The sequence below is a fragment of the Eleutherodactylus coqui genome, chromosome 1 (assembly GCF_035609145.1).
Source record: "Eleutherodactylus coqui strain aEleCoq1 chromosome 1, aEleCoq1.hap1, whole genome shotgun sequence".
NCBI classification, from domain to species: Eukaryota; Metazoa; Chordata; class Amphibia; order Anura; family Eleutherodactylidae; genus Eleutherodactylus; species Eleutherodactylus coqui.
In genome coordinates this window covers 438,598,593-438,616,084 of record NC_089837.1, presented here as the reverse complement: position 1 = coordinate 438,616,084, position 17,492 = coordinate 438,598,593, and the positions used below count along the sequence as shown (strand labels likewise).

Sequence of the window (17,492 nt, the reverse complement as noted above, 5' to 3'; positions counted from 1 at the left end):
TGTGGCGGCTGGATCGGCGTTTCATTCATTTGCAAGTGCACGCCTCCACCGATGACGTCAGTCACCTGCTCACGTGACCGGCGTCTCAGGAGCGCGCATGAAGGCCTCCTGGAAGAGCGAGCGGTGCACCGTGGAACGCACCCTGGGACAACGCAGGCGCCATCTTAGATGCAGAAGTTTAAAAGTTATTATTTCTGCTAAACAGTAAGTAGGATGCGGTTTATAACCGCTTTAAAGGGCTGCTTTATGACGGGGGGTGACAGGGGGAATGGGCTAATATAAAATTTTGCGGTTTTGGCTCGGGACAACCCCTTTAACTTTTTTTATGCAATTGTATACCATCAACTGTAAATCCCAGCACTAGCTTTAAAGAGTAACTGATGTTATATGACATGTATCCTGCATTTTTCACCAGTTTTCCCATCTGCAGGCTGTATCCCAAGCTCACCGCTTTCCCTGAGCTGGTGGCTGTAGCCTGCTGCTATGATGGCTACATTCGAGCACACATTTAGAGAGGAGATCCTGCTCCCATATCTTTATCTCACACACACAGAAGCAGTAACATGGAGAACATTATACAGTAGTACTGAGCAGTGTAGCTATGAACACTGTTCTCTTGCAGCTGCATAGCCACACAACTTAAAGACTAACCTTGCTCAAGAAAAGTCTTGAATTCATTTAACCCCTTAAGGACCAAGCTGTTTTGTACATTAAAGGGGTTGTCCCGCGAAAGCAAGTGGGGGTATACACTTCTGTATGGCCATATTAATGCACTTTGTAATATACATCGTGCATTAAATATAAGCCAAACAGAAGTTATTCACTTACCTGCTCCGTTGCTAGTGTCCTCGTCTCCATGGTGCCGTCTAATTTCAGCGACTAATCTCCCGATTAGACGCGCTTGCGCAGACCGGTCTTCTCCCTTCTGAATGGGGCCGCTCGTGCCGGAGAGCTGCTCCTCGTAGCTCCGCCCCGTCACGTGTGTCGATTCCAGCCAATCAGGAGGCTGGAATCGGCAATGGAACGCACAGAGCCCACGGTGCACCATGGGAGAAGACCTGCGGTCCACCGTGGGTGAAGATCCCGGCGGCCATCTTAGCAAGGTAAGTAAGAAGTCGCCGCAGCGCGGGGATTCGGGTAAGTACTATCCGTTTTTTGTTTTTTTTACCCCTGCATCGGGTTTGTCTCGCGCCGAACGGGGGGGCTATTGAAAAAAAAAAAAAACCGTTTCGGCGCGGGACAACCCCTTTAAGGAACAGACACTTTAGAGATTTTACCCATGAGGTAGTTTTACTGCCCTATTTTTTTCCCTTTAGCTATCAAAATTATTTTGTTTCCGTGACATATAGGGCTATTTTTTAAATATCTTTTTCACTGACGTTTGTTTTCCGTTTTTTAGTTTTATTGGGGGTAAAAAGCTAAAAAAACTGATTTTTTTAAAACATTTTTTTTTTTTTTTAAATTAGTATATTTATGCAAAAATAAAAGTATGGGAATTTGTTCCTCATTTTGTTTTGGACATTTTGATATAGAATATGTATGGTTTGGGATTACAGGGCGCTTATAGTGACGGTTTTAATTGGCCTCAGTTTTGGGTTATTTTCCTTCTTATGTATATATTGTTTTATTCTGTAATTTTATTTTACTTAGTAAAAAGCATAATTGCATAAATATCTATGTCCCCCATGACGTCATGTAAGACCTCTGGGGACATGCACTTTTTTTGTTTTACACTGTAGCTGGGGCATTCATAGGAGCCCCAGTTACAAAGGAAAGCAACCCCTCTAGTGACATTAATCACTGACAGAGCTGGTCAGGGTCTAGTACGCCCCTCCAGCTCTGCTATAGCAGGGAATCCCACTGGTCACATGACCCCCTGGGTTCCCATAGGCATATTAACTTATTCCACAATACTTCTGCTCGATTCACAACCTGATTGGTTGTTTGGGTTGGCTGATTCACTATTCCAGCAACCCGATTGGTTGTCTGGGTTGGCCAATTCACAGCGATTGGTTGTTTGGGTTGGCTGATTCACCAAACAACCAATGAGGTTACGAATCGAGCAGAAGCCTTGTGGAATAAAAAGTTACACTTCCACTTTCTGAGTGCACAGTGCTCATTGAGCAGTATGTACACGGGGAAGGAAAAGGCAGGAAGGGTTAACAACCCCTTCTGCCTTCTCCTCCAGATTATCAGCTGTTACTAACAGCTGACAACCCATCCTTACTCTGATTGATTGCACAGCCAGGAGGCTTAAAGCCCCGCCATAATTTTACTATCTGCGGGGCTTAAAGCCCAGGACCAGGCACCATAGATTTACTGTGCCTGGTCCTTAATGGGTTAATGTTGATTTTCCATCCGCACATTTACCACTCTTTCAGTAAAAAAATACTGTATTTCCTGACATTGCTGCTGATCTTCCCCCAACTAATCTCACCTTGTGCCCCCTTGTTCAGCTTCCTAATAATAACATTTTACTCATAAGCAACATACTGTTTTAAGCAGAAGATAGACTTGTGTACATCCAGTTCAGCCTATTTTCCTGAGATGTTGATCCAGGGGAACACAAAAAACCACAATAAGATAGAACCCCCTTCTATGTTGGTGTAGGAACCTTCTATGGGCCTCATGTGGCGCAGAGTGTTAAGGCAGCAGAATGCAGTCCTAAGTTCTCCCTCATGACTTGAAGGTGATGGATTCAATCCCCGCCTGGTTTAGGTAGCAGGCTCAGCCTTCCATCCATCCGAGTTCGGTAAAATGAGTACCCAGCTTGCTGGGGGTGGGTAATAAATTACCTAAAAGCGCTGCAGAATAAGTTGGCGCTATACAAATAGCAAGTCCCTTCCCCCTTCTTTCCTCTAGACATAAGGGGAACCCCCTTGTTACTGTCACAGTCCTGGGTATAAATAGATAATGGGAGATCTCTCTGTATTGCCCCATTTATTGATACAGTTATTAGGTTGCCCCTCAGCCATCTTTTTTCTTAACTAAATAATACCAATTTTGATAACCTCTCTGGGTATTGCAGTCCACTAGAGCTGAGCGAACGTACTCGTCCGAGCTTGATGCTCGTTCGAGTATTAGCGTGTTTGAGATGCTCGTTACTCGAGACGACCACCACGCGATGTTCGTGTTACTTTCACTTTCATCTCTGAGACATTAGCGCGCTTTTCTGGCCAATAGAAAGACAGGGAAGGCATTACAACTTCCTCCTGTGATGTTCCAGCCCTATACCACCCCCCTGCAGTGAGTGGCTGGGGAGATCAGGTGTCACCCGAGTATTTAAATCTGCCCCACCCGCGGCTCGCCACAGATGCATTCTGACATAGATCAGGGACAGTGCTGCTGATGCTGCTATAGGGAGAGCGTTAGGAGTTATTTTAGGCTTAAAGAACCCCAACGGTCCTTCTTAGGGGCACATCTGACCGTGTGCAGTACTGTTAAGGCTGCTGTGAGCAGTGTTGAACTTTTTTTTTTTTTTTAATCGGGCGTGCAGAGCATTGCGTCCTCAGTCTGCAGTCATTTTACATAGTATAGGGGCAGTAGTGGTGAGGCAGGGACAGTGGGAAAGGTGAAAGAGATATACTGACTATATAGGCAGTGGGCTTTTTCAAACAAATTTGGGAAAAATACTATCTCTGGGCTGCCTGTGACCATCTTGAGTGTACTGCGTCTCTGCTGGGGGTAGTAGTCCTAATTAATACGCAGCTAAGTGTTACAGCAGGCTTGCGCAAAATTCTTTCCTGGCTCTGCGTTGCCTGTTACATCACCGCCGTCATCCCGTCCAGAGGGAAAAAGTCTGCAGTAATTTTACATAGTATAGGGCCAGTAGTGGTGAGGCAGGGACAGTGGGAAAGGTGAAAGATATACTGTCTATATAGGCAGTGGGCTTTTTCAAACAAATTTGGGAAAAATACTATCTTTGGGCTGCCGTCATCCCGTCCAGAGGGAAACAGTATACATATATACGCTGCCTACAGTATCTGTCTGCTGTCTCAGCTCAGCCTTTAAAAAAAATAGAAGCAAAATACTTAAGGCCTACTAGTGGCCTTTGGACACTTGACTGCTTCTGCGCTGTGAATTCCACTAGCTCAGTCATACGCACCTACGTCTCACTACAGGCTTGCGCAAAAGTCTTTCCTGGCTCTGCTGTGCGTTCCGTAAGCGAAGTCAGCCTCCAACCACAGGCCAATAAGCGGCACATTTAATTACAGCGTTCTGTTTCTGCACTACTGGTAATACGCCATGCTGAGGGGTAGGGGTAGGCCTAGAGGACGTGGACGCGGGCGAGGACGCAGAGGCCCAAGTCAGGATGTGGGCACAGGCCGAGCTCCTGATCCAGGTGTATCGCAGCCGACTGCTGCGGGATTAGGAGAGAGGCACGTTTCTGGCGTCCCCAGATTAATCTCACAATTAATGGGTCCACGAGGTAGACCTTTATTAGAAAATGAGCAGTGTGAGCAGCTCCTGTCGTGGATGGCAGAAAGTGCATCCAGCAATCTATCGACCACCCAGAGTTCTACACCGTCCACTGCTGCAACTCTGAATCCTCTGGCTGCTGCTCCTCCTTCCTTCCAGCCTCCTCACTCCATTACAATGACACATTCTGAGGAGCAGGCAGACTCCCAGGAACTGTTCTCGGGCCCCTGCCCAGAATGGCCAGCAATGGTTCCTATCCCACCAGAGGAGTTGGTCGTGACCGATGCCCAACCTTTGGAAAGTTCCCGGGGTCTGGGGGATGAGGCTGGGGACTTCCGGCAACTGTCTCAAGAGCTTTCAGTGGGTGAGGAGGACGACGACGATGAAACACAGTTGTCTATAACTCAGGTAGTAGTAATCGCAGTAAGTCCGAGGGAGGAGCGCACAGAGGATTCGGAGGAAGAGCAGCAGGACAATGAGGTGACTGACCCCACCTGGTTTGCTATGCCTACTGAGGACAGGTCTTCAGAGGGGGAGGCAAGTGCAGCAGCAGGGCAGGTTGGAAGAGGCAGTGCGGTGGCCAGGGGTAGAGGCAGGGCCAGACCGAATAATCCACCGTTTCCCAAAGCGCCCCCTCGCGCCATGCCACCCTTTAGAGGCCGAGGTGCTCAAAGGTCTGGCAGTTTTTCACTGAGAGTGCAGACGACCGACGAACAGTGGTGTGCAACCTTTGTCGCGCCAAGATCAGCCGGGGAGCCACCACCACCAGCCTCACCACCACCAGCATGCGCAGGCATATGATGGCCAAGCACCCCACAAGGTGGGACGAAGGACGTTCACCGCCTCCGGTTTGCACCACTGCCTCTCCCCCTGTGCCCCAACCTGCCACTGAGATCCAACCCCCCTCTCCGGACACAGACACGACCGTCTCCCGGCCTGCACCCACACCCTCACTTCCGCTGTCCTCGGCCCCATCCACCAATGTCTCTCAGTGCACCGTCCAGCCGTCGCTAGCGCAAGTGTTTGAGCGCAAGCGCAAGTACGCTGCCACGCACCTGCACGCTCAAGCGTTAAACGTGCCCATAGCCAAATTGATTAGCCTGGAGATGCTGCCGTATAGGCTTGTGGAAACGGAGGCTTTCAAAAACATGATGGCGGCGGCGGCCCCGCGCTACTCGGTTCCCAGTCGCCACTACTTTTCCCGATGTGCCGTCCCAGCCCTGCACGACCGCGTCTCCCGCAACATTGTACGCGCCCTCACCAACGCGGTTACTGCCAAGGTCCACTTAACAACGGACACGTGGACAAGCACAGGCGGGCAGGGCCACTATATCTCCCTAATGGCACATTGGGTGAATTTAGTGGAGGCTGGGACCGAGTCAGAGCCTGGGACCGCTCACGTCCTACCCACCCCCAGAATTGCGGGCCCCAGCTCGGTGCTGGTATCTGTGGCGGTGTATGCTTCCTCCACTAAACCACCCTCCTCCTCCTACGCAACCTCTGTCCCGCAATCAAGATGTGTCAGCAGCAGCACGTCGCCAGTAGTCAGTGTCGCGCGGCGAGGCAACACAGCGGTGGCCAAGCGTCAGCAGGCCGTGCTGAAACTACTCAGCTTAGGAGAGAAGAGGCACACGGCCCACGAACTGCTGCAGGGTCTGACAGAGCAGACCGAGCTACCCACGCTTGTCAGACCTGCTCGGAAAGGTGCGCACATTTCCACAAGTCCAACACGGACGCTGCCACCCTGCAACATCGGTTTAATCTGCCAGTGCACCGACTGCTGTGCGACATGCCCACACGGTGGAACTCTATGCTCCACATGTTGGCCAGGCTCTATGAGCAGCGTAGAGCTATAGTGGAATACCAACTCCAACATGGGCGGCGTAGTGGGAGTCAGCCTCCTCAATTCTTTACAGAAGAGTGGGCCTGGTTGGCAGACATCTGCCAGGTCCTTAAAAACTTTGAGGAGTCTACTCAGATGGTGAGCGGCGATGCTGCAATCATTAGCGTCACCATTCCTCTGCTATGCCTCTTGAGAAGTTCCCTGCAAAGCATAAAGGCAGACGCTTTGCGCTCGGAAACGGAGGCGGGGGAAGACAGTATGTCGCTGGATAGTCAGAGCACCCTCCTGTCTATATCTCAGCGTGTTGAGGAGGAGGAGGGGGAGGAGCATGAGGAGGAGGGGGAAGAGACAGCTTGGCCCACTGCTGAGGGTACCCATGCTGCTTGCCTGTCATCCTTTCAGCGTGTATGGCATGAGGAGGAGGAGGAGGATCCTGAAAGTGATCTTTCTAGTGAGGACAGCCATGTGTTGCGTACAGGTACCCTGGCACACATGGCTGACTTCATGTTAGGATGCCTTTCTCGTGACCCTCGCGTTACACGCATTCTGGCCACTACGGATTACTAGGTGTACACACTGCTCGACCCACGGTATAAGGAGAGCCTTTCCACTCTCATTCCCGAAGAGGAAAGGGGTTCGAGAATGATGCTATACCACAGGGCGCTGGTGGACAAACTGATGGTAAACTTCCCATCCGACAGCGCTAGTGGCCGAAGGCGCAGTTCCGAGGGCCAGGTAGCAGGGGAGGCGCAGAGATCAGGCAGCATATACAGCACAGGCAGGGGAACACTCTCCAAGGTCTTTGACAGCTTTATGGCTCCCCAGCAAGACTGTGTAACCGCTCCCCAGTCAAGGCTGAGTCGGCGGGAGCACTGTAAAAGGATGGTGAGGGAGTAAGTAGCCGATCGCACGACCGTCCTCCATGACGCCTCTGCCCCCTACAACTACTGGGTGTCGAAGCTGGACACGTGGCCTGAACTCGTGCTGTATGCCCTGGAGGTGCTTGCTTGTCCTGCGGCTAGCGTCTTGCAGAGAGGGTGTTTAGTGCGGCTGGGGGAATCATCACGGATAAGCGTACCCGCTTGTCAACCGACAGTGCCGACAGGCTTACAATCATAAAGATGAACAAAGCCTGGATTTCCCCAGACTTCTCTTCTCCACCAGCGGACAGCAGCGATCCCTAAACAATACGTAGGCTGCACCCGCGGATGGAAGCATCAATCTGTGTATTATATTCATCCTCCTCCTCCTGAAACCTCACGTAATCACGCCGAACGGGCAATTTTTCTGAGGACCACAAGGCTCAGTCATATAACTTTTGTAAACAATGTTTATACGTTTCAATTCTCAATTCAATAAAGCGTTGAAACTTGCACCTGAACCAATTTTTATTTTAACTGGGCCGCCTACAGGCCTAGTTACAAATTAAGCCACATTAAACAAAGCGATTAATGGGTTTCACCTGCCCTCTTGGTTGGGCATGGGCAATTTTTCTGAAGTACATTTGTACTGTTGGTACACCAATTTTTTGGGGCCCTCGCCTACATTGTAATCCTAGTAATTTTTAGCCCACCTGCATTAAAGCTGACGTTACCTCAGCTGTGCTCGGCACTGCAATGGGATATATTTATGTACCGCCGGTGGGTTCCAGGGACCCACCCATGCTGTTGGTCCACACTGAGTTGTAACTGCATGTGTCCACTTCTAAAGAACCCCAGTCTGACTGGGGCATGCAGTGTGGGCCGAAGACCACCTGCATTAAACCTGACGTTAGCTCTGCTGAGCAGGGCACTGCAATGGGATTTAATTATGTACCGCCGGTGGGTTCCAGGGAGCCACCCATGCTGTCGGTCCACACGGAGTTGTAACTGCATGTGTCCACTTCTAAAGAACCCCAGTCTGACTGGGGCATGCAGTGTGGGCCGAAAGACCACCTGCATTAAACCTGACGTTACCTCAGCTGTGATGGGCACTGCAATGGGATATATTTATGTACCGCCGGTGGGTTCCAGGGAGCCACCCATGCTGTCGGTCCACAAGGAGTTGTAACTGCATGTGTCCACTTCTAAAGAACCCCAGTCTGACTGGGGCATGCAGTGTGGGCCGAGGACCACCTGCATTAAACCTGTCGTTACCTCAGCTGTGATGGGCACTGCAATGGGATTTATTTATGTACCGCCGGTGGGTTCCAGGGAGCCACCCATGCTGTCGGTCCACACGGAGTTGTAACTGCATGTGTCCACTTCTAAAGAACCCCAGTGTGACTGGGACATGCAGTGTGGGCCGAAGACCACCTGCATTAAACCGGACGTTACCTCAGCTGTGATGGGCACTGTAATGGGATTTATTTATGTATAGCTGGTGGGTTCCACGGAGCCACCGATGCTGTGGGTGCACACGGAATTCTCATTGCGGAGTTGTACCTGCCTGTGACTATTTATAAAAAACCCTGGTCTGACTGGGGCATGCAGACGTGTGCAGCTCCTGATGGAGGTGGCACAGGATTGGATTTCTCATTGCTTCTGTACAGCATTATGGGCTATCGCCCCGCCCCTTTTAAAGAGGGTCGCTGCCTGGCCGTGCCAACCTTCTGCAGTGTGTGCCTGCGGTTCCTCCTCATGGCAGACGCGCTTATAAATAGACATGAGGGTGGTGTGGCATGAGGGCAGCTGAAGGCTACGCAGGGACACTTTGGTGTGCGCTGTGGACACTGGGTCGTGCGGGGGGGGGGGGGGGGTTGGGCAGCATGTAACCCCGAAGTGGCAGCGGAGTGTCATGCAGGCAGTGATTGTGCTTTGTTGGAGGTAGTGTGGTGCTTAGCTAAGGTATGCATTGCTAATGAGGGTTTTTCAGAAGTAAAAATTGTTGGGGGGGGGGCACTCTTGCCGCTATTGTGGCTTAATAGTGGGACCTGGGAACGTGAGATGCAGCCCAACATGTAGCCCCTCGCCTGCCCTATCCGTTTCTGTGTTGTTCCCATCACTTTCTTGAATTGCCCAGATTTTCACAAATGAAAACCTTAGCGAGCATCGGCGATATACAAAAATGCTCGAGTCGCCCATTGACTTCAATGGGGTTCGTTACTCGAAACGAACCCTCGAGCATCGCGAAAATTTCGTCTCGAGTAACGAGCACCCGAGCATTTTGGTGCTCGCTCATCTCTACAGTCCACCCATTCCATTTAGTAATTTAGTTGCCCACCTTTGTACCCGCTCAAGCTCTGATATATCCTTCTTAAGTATCGGTGCCCAAAACTGTTCTCAATATTCCATGTGTGGTCTGACCAGTGACTTATAAAGAATAAAAATGTTCTCGTCATGTGCCCCTAGACCTCTTTCGATACACCACCTGATACTATTTGCCTTGGCAGCAGCGGCCTGATAGTGGTTGCTGCAATCCCCAAGTCCTTTTCAAGGTCAGTGTTTTCCCGTGTTTTCCGCTAAGTGTGTAAGGGTGACATGTATTTCCTTGCCCATGTGCAGAACCTTACATTTATCAGCGTTAAACCTCATTTGACACTTTTCTGCACATGTCCGTAATTTATCCAGATCCATTCGCAACTACATTCTGTCCTCTCTTGTGTTAATTACTTTACATAGTTTTATATCATCTGCAGATAGTGATAGTTTACTGCACAATCTGTCTACCAGGTCATTAATATATTAAAAGGATTAGGGCCCAGTTCTGCCCCCTGTGGTAGCCCACTACTAAGGGTGACCCAATGAGAGTATGTACCATTTATAACCACCCTCTGCTTTCTATCACTGAGCCAGTTACTTACCCACTTACACACATTCTCACCCAGACCAAGCATTCTCATTTTATATACCAACCTTTTATACAGCTCAGTATGAAACACTTTCGATAAGGCCAGATACACAAGATCCAACGACTCCTCCCAGTCCAGACTAGAACTTACCTCCTCGTAGAAACTGATCAAACCCATGCTGATACGGAGTTATACAACAATTTTCATTGAGATACTCCAGGATAGCGTCTGTTAGAAACCCTTCAAACATTTTACCCACAATAGGAGTAAGACTTACCGGCCTGTAGTTTACAGGTTCATTTTTTTACTCCTTTTTGAATATTGGCACTACATTTGCTATGTGCCAATCTAGTGAAACAGACCACGTCACTATATGTTACTCCTAAATCTTATTTAAAATTTTGATCATAACCACTTCTCTGCTCTCCTCCGGTATCCTATATAAAGGTTTCCATCATGTACCCCCCCCCCCCCCTCCCCTCTTCCTTCAGACTATACAAATTAAGGTCTCTCCTGGTAATTTTTGTTCTTGAGACCTTCCCACATTTTTGTAGCGAGTCTTTGGGATTGTTTTATTTTATCAATGTCGCTCTGTAGATGAGATCTCTATAACCGAACACAGTATTCCAGATGTGGTCTCACCAGAGCTCTATACAGCGGGAACACAATCTCCTCCTTTCTACCGGTTATACCACTAGCTAAGCAGCCAAACATCCTACTTGCTTTCTTTGCTGCCTGACGGCCCTGTGGACTCATTTTGAGGAACCACTAAATCTTTCTCTTCTGAAGTCCTGGATATCATAGAACAGCCGATATGTTACTCAGTCTGAGCATTTCTTCTCCCCTAATGCATTATTTTACATTCAGAAACACTGAACGGTAGTTGCCATTGTTTTGACCAGTTATGCAATAAAACTAAAATCTTTCACCATGTAAGACACCACCAGGATTAGCATCCTATTGCACACTTTTGTGTCATCAGTAAACTTTTTAAAACTTCTGAAAGGTCATACGTTTTAATATAAGCAATTCTGATTGCAGATAGTCCACTCATCACTAAAACGTATGGGAAGAAGCACTCATCTGAGTGTTATGCCTGTTCGGCTGTTTCCGGCTTTGCGTGGAGAGATGTGCGGAGAAAGTATACCAAGTCCATACACTGCTCCCAATGATAGCAGAATGGGTATAGCACTAAGATGAGTGCTTGTGCCTGTTTGTTTTACAATAAGTGAGGGTCTCCACACTCTAAGCCCCACCAATCAAAACTTGACGTCACTATCATATCAGACGTTTTTTAAAAAGTTTAATAACACTTTAATGATCAGGCAGAGCACTTCTGAGTAGCTCTGCCCAATTGTAGGGAGAACTGTGCTGCTATGCAGTCCTCTCTATCATTCATGCACTCATTTATATGATTAGTGCAAGGAGAAATCGGGAAGCTGAACCAGCAGCATTCAGCTTTCTGCTTAGGACCAAAGCTAGCCAGAAAGTAGTAGGAAGGGGAAGCATATGGAGCAGTCTGTGTGAGAGAGGGGGGAAGATTTACTAGAACCAGCAGCAGTGTCTGTGTATGTTCCTTTCTCTTTGGAGTCGTTAACTTCTCCTACTCCCCTCTGCATAGACTTCAATGGGCAGCAGCTGTAACCTGATCCTTCAGTGAGCTAATAATTCATTTCAACTCTGCCTTATTGAAGGTGAACTTTACCACTGAATTGAAAGTGAGTGATCAGTCTGCTTGGGGGATAAAAGGGGTCTGAAAAGTGCAGGTATTTTCCTATAATAAGATAGATAACGTTTTGATTTACAGAAGTGTTTTTCCCTACATTTCCTCTTGGGTTGAAATATCAAAAGATGAGTGGCAGAAGATGACCAACATTAAAAATAAATGAGTTTGCGTTATTCTACTCTCCCAACAGACTAACGAAACATCTTTATTTTTCAAAGTTAATCATTTTGCTCCATTTATCTGGACAAACAGAGCAGAAATAGTGCGGCACTATGTTATCCAGAAAACTATGATGGTAAACACTCTTGTTTAAGAAAAAAAAGAAGAGTAAAATATTATTGAGGCGATACCTTTATCAGCTAACCTGAAATAGTATATGTGCACGCTTTCAAGGGAACAGGCCTCTTTGTAACAAGTGTTACACCAGCCTGACGAAGAGGCCTAGCATCCTTGAAAGCTTGCATATATATTTTTTTCTGGTTAGCCAATTAAGGTATCACCTCTATAATACTTTTGTCTTTTTTATGCAACAGTATTAACCATCATATGACTAAAGGCCCTTTTACACACAAGAATTATCGCGAAAACGATTAAATGAATTGACAATTGTTTTGCATTAAAGGTTGTCAAGGGTTGTCCCGCGCCGAAACGGTTTTTTTTTTTTTATTCAATAGGCCCCCCATTCGTCGCGAGACAAACCCAATACATGTGTTAAAAAAAAAAACGTTTAGTACTTACCCGAATCCCCGCGCTGCGGCGACTTCTTCCTTACCTTACTAAGATGGCCGCCGGGATCTTCATCCACGATGCACCGTGGGTCTTCTCCCATGGTGCACCGTGGGCTCTGTGCAGTCCATTGCCGATTCCAGCCTCCTGATTGGCTGGAATCGGCACACGTGATGGGGCGGAGCTACGCGATGATGCGTAGAAGGGGGCGGAGCCAGAACACCGCTCGTGCCGAGACCCAAGAGAAGGGAGAAGACCCTTCTGCGCAAGCGCGTCTAATCGGGAGATTAGACGCTGAAATTAGACGGCACCATGGAGACGGGGACGCCAGCAACAGAGCAGGTAAGTGAATAACATCTGTATGTCTTATATTTTATGCACGATGTATATTACAAAGTGCATTAATATGGCCATACAGAAGTGCTTACCCCCACTTGCTTTCTCGGGACAACCCCTTTAAATTCCAGTACTGATAATGGCTTGAAATCATCTTAGTTTCCATCATTAGCTAAAATAAACTCTGTATCATTTGTTTGCTCAGGTGGGCCAGTGTTTATGCAAGGGATTATCTGGCCAGCAGGATTCCATTGTCGTATCCCAGCATGAGTAAACAATGTACTCATTGTGTATGCAGGGCAAACAAACATTTCCCCTCAACTCAACAAAGCTATTCAAAAGACTGGATGAATTTCATTCAAATGAAACGAATTTTGAGCAGCTTGACAATGGTTTTTGTGTGTGATAAAAACCAGCGGCAAACCACAAGTGAACAAATAGTGCACGACTACAGGCTCACTTTAGGACGCTTGAACAAATTTTGAGCGGTTATTCTTGCGCGTAAAAGGGCCTTAAGAAAAAGGTAAGAATGGACATAGCTATACAAGATTACCCTTAAGGACATGTCTACCTTTATGTGGGGCATGCGGCACTGTGAGGAGCACTGAAGCACTGCAATGTATTGTGCTGGAAATATTTAGCAAGTGAAACCATATCAATAGGTGATTACTGACTTCTAGTACACAACCTTCGTACTAGATTATGTAATAGTGTGAGTAATACAGTTCCGACACTCTTCAGGACAAACAGATACTCTCACCAATGTTCTAATTGTTTGTCACCTATTGACCGTTATGGATATTAGAAAATGCTTGTTGTGGGCACTTGCATGTTGAGCTAGTTCTGGGTCCAGGTTGGGTGTACAGGTCTCTGACATAAGACGGGCTGTATTCTTCCTGCTGCTCATTGCACTTCTACTTCTGACCGCAAACAACCTTGTGTGCTGCTAATGAGAAGAGCAATCAAAGTCTTATTTTATGACTTATGCTGTGACTCAGGCTTCATAGTATCTTAAGGGTTACAATGTGAAATAAGGATTGTCCAACCAGTCAGCATTACTCACGAGAACCAGATTGTGCCAGACTGTAACTACCTCTATATGAAGGGATATTTAGTTACTTATTACATGCAGCCAGAAAGTGTCATTTTTTCACGAGGCATGTAATATAGCTTCATTTACTAATGATACCAGATGTTCAGAGCATGCAGTTATATCACATATCTGCTGCACCCATCCCTCCCATCAGTCAGCTCTTCTAAACCGAAGATGAATTAGAACTGGAAGGAGACCCAGGTACTGCGCTTTGGGGATCTATACAAGTCACAGCAGCTGTTATCATGCTAGAAATCCAGTCCATATAAATGCAGGGAGTAGTAACTATAACTAGTGCCTCAACATTATAAACCTTCACTTAATAGTTACTACAGTCATTGCTGTGTAGGGATAGTCTGTGACTTACCGACATGCAGAATGCAGTGTGGAGATCTTGCTCTAGGCTCTGTTCATATTTCCGTTTCAATTCTTGTTTTTCTGTACTATCATACAATGAACAAAAAACAAAAGGGGGGGGGGGGCATGCCGGATATGTCAAACATGATCTATAATGGGTTCTCTCTCTGGTTTCTGTCATTTACTGGAAAAAATGGCGCAACATGCTGCGACAATTTTTCTGGCATTTATAATAGACACCATGACGGAGACTCAGGATGTCAATCTGAGCAGAACCGATGGAAACAAATTGAGATTTGGCAGCAGAAAACAGCAAAGGTGCTCGGTATTAAGGGTTAGGGCAGCTTTACACAGCCGAGAAAATCATGAGAGATTTGTGTGTTACAAGACGCACAAATATGAACCGAATGGGGTCATACACGAGCGATTTTTCCCGCACGGCACCGTGATGCGAGAATCAAAATTGTTGCATGTTCTATCTTGCTGCTTGCTCTCGCATTGTTCTCAATGGGGCTGGCAGCAGCAACGCACCACATGCTAGGTGCGCGCAATGTGATGCAAAGTCTCCCATTTCCACATGAAAACTCCTCGCATCTTCGGGGATTGCACATGGATGGCGAGGGCGCTATTGGGCCGTGATTCATGGCCCCCATATCGCCCTCGCCCGTATGAAGTTAGCCTTAGGGTAATGAAACCGTGACATGAACAATACACAGAACACATACAGGTTTATTAAAATCATACACTATACAATGTAAGGTAATATTTAGGACAGGAGGGTCAGCACTTGCTGGGGAGATCTGTGGAGAATGGTTGTGGGTTCCTTGTAGCTGTTCGCAGGATCCATGACAGCGTCGTGCAGCTCCCTGTAAGCTCTGCAGACCAGCTCAGTGGACTGTTTAATTATCTGTTCTCTGATGAGAAGAAAGAGGAGAGAAAACTTTGTATTTGGGTGAAGTCCGACAGCTGTGCATGCACATTCTTATAGCTTACGTATGCTATTGGCCCCTTTATTAGAGACACCTGCCTTTCACGATTGGAGCTTCCCTGTATGGAGATTAGACCCCGGGGTGCAGCGTAACATCATGTGACATGTTTCCCATGAATCGGTTTTAGGATGAATTCACATTAGAAGTGAAAATAAAGCGATCTGAGTAACTTCTAATTTGGCCCGGTCATTGGTGCTAGACTAGCCGGGGCAGGATATCCTACACTGCCAACCTTGTGGGGTTATCTCATGTAGCAGTGTGGTGAGTATACAAAGAATGGTGGGATCAAGGAAAACATACAGCAAAAGGGGATCCTGGAGTCAAACAACTCATCGATAAAAGGGGTCAGAGGAGGATGTCAGGAATCATTCTGATGAGCTGGCAGTGCACTGTCAAGCAAACTGCAGCCAAATACAATGCTGGTGTCCCACTAACACACAACGTATTGTTCCTTAGCACTGATGGGATATAACAGGAGACGACCAGCTCCAGCGCCACTACGGTCTGAGAGAAACAGTACGACGAGACTCCATGGAGCAAAAGAGCAAAAATTGCATCACTGAGCAGCGGAGAAACATCACCTGGTCAGATGAATCCAGATTTCTGTTGCTGATGGGAGGTCAGAATTTGGTGCAAGCAGCATGAACCGATGACCCCTCCCTGTCAGAGCTGTACAGAACATATCACCATCTCCACCTAATTTGGGCAACTACAAGAAGCTACCTGTCCGCAGGGGCCAATATTCCTGCAGAACGATTTCATCACCTAGTGAAATCTATGCCATGACGAACTGTTGTGGTACTGAAGACCAAAAGAGGTCCAACACGCTACTAGCTGGGGGTCTCTAAGAAAGTGGCCATTCATTGTGTCTATCTTTATTCTAGATTTTCTATAATTCACAAAAATATTTGCTAATAAACCATAGAGGGCAAAGGTGCATCAATGTATCATGTCTGACAATTATTTGTTGCCCCCTCACTACCATGTTTAGTAGCAGACGCTGAATGCATTTCTTCATAATTACAACCGACTAGAACAACAGTGCCATCTGCAGGTGATAACAGGTACTACCACTCATTATACAAGTACTGGAGCTGCACTTAATGGTACAATAGCAATGTTGAGACATCCATTCACTAATTGCACATTACGCGTGCGGATACTGTTATGTAACAGTGTTTACTATCAGATAGTAAATGTACAACATTGGAACATGGCAGAATTAGGATAGAACAATAGAGAAAACAATGTACAGTTTTATATAACGCTATTGACATAAATACAAAGCACATGCTGAACACAAACAATACAAACACTTCGGTCTGTAGGGAAGTCCTACCCTATATCAGCCAGACTCATATGCTAGAGAAACAAGTACTAAAAGGGGTTAATCTTCTTCTTCCAAAACTGGCTCAACCTGCAGTACCAACATGAAGGATAATATACACACATTCCTCTCTGTCACCACTCTCGTTCCACCAATGCCCAACCACCACCTCCAGGTGAAGAGCGATGATGTCCTGGACACCAGCTGAAGGGAGCCAGTGATTGGATGCAGCAGTCACATGGCTCTCGTGTCGATGAGGTCATTGTTAGCTCCCTGTACCCAGAAGAGAAGACCAGCAGGGATCGGTAGAATGGGATTGGCAGGGAAGCAGGGAAAGGGAGTATCTTTGTTTTGGTACTACAGGCTGAGGGATTGGGCCAGAAGGGCTAGCCTGCGCTCCCCATGCACATCAATGAGCCTTGGGCATCCCTGACCTGGTCTTAGTTCATCGGTTGTCCTTTCTTGGACCACATTTGGTAGGTACTAACCACTGCATACTGGGAACACCCCACATGACCTGCTGTTTTGGAGATCTGGTCATCAGAGTTCGGCCCTTGTCAAAAATCTTTCAGATCCTTCCAGCTGTCAGTTATTTATGCATTCTACATCTATCCTGTTTCCCTGAAGATAAGACCTAGCATGATTTTTCAGGATTTCTGAGGATGCTTGAAATTTAAGCCCTACTCCAAAAATAAGTCTTAGTTACAATAAATAAAAAAGTAAATTTAAATGGTGTCCAGGCAGCTATACATGTAAAAAAGTAAAATCTTTTGGGAGCAAAAATTAATATAAGACCCTGACTTATTTTCAGGGATACATGTGTAATCTATTTACAGAGTGACATTCGGGGGTTAGCCGTGACTTGGGACTGCCATCCTCTGCTCAAGAACCTCACTTGACAACCAGA

The 17,492-nt window shown here is 47.1% G+C and overlaps 1 protein-coding gene across 1 annotated transcript in view; it reads right to left on the bottom strand.

Moving 5' to 3' along the window:
- Positions 1–14,980: 14,980 nt before the first annotated feature.
- COG6 (component of oligomeric golgi complex 6) overlaps positions 14,981–17,492 on the bottom strand; it is a 108,111-nt gene continuing 105,599 nt past the window's right edge. The window contains exon 19 of the mRNA XM_066582301.1: positions 14,981–15,183. Coding sequence (XP_066438398.1) covers positions 15,036–15,183 — 148 coding nt within the window. The 3' untranslated portion in view covers positions 14,981–15,035. The remainder of the gene's footprint in view (positions 15,184–17,492) is intronic.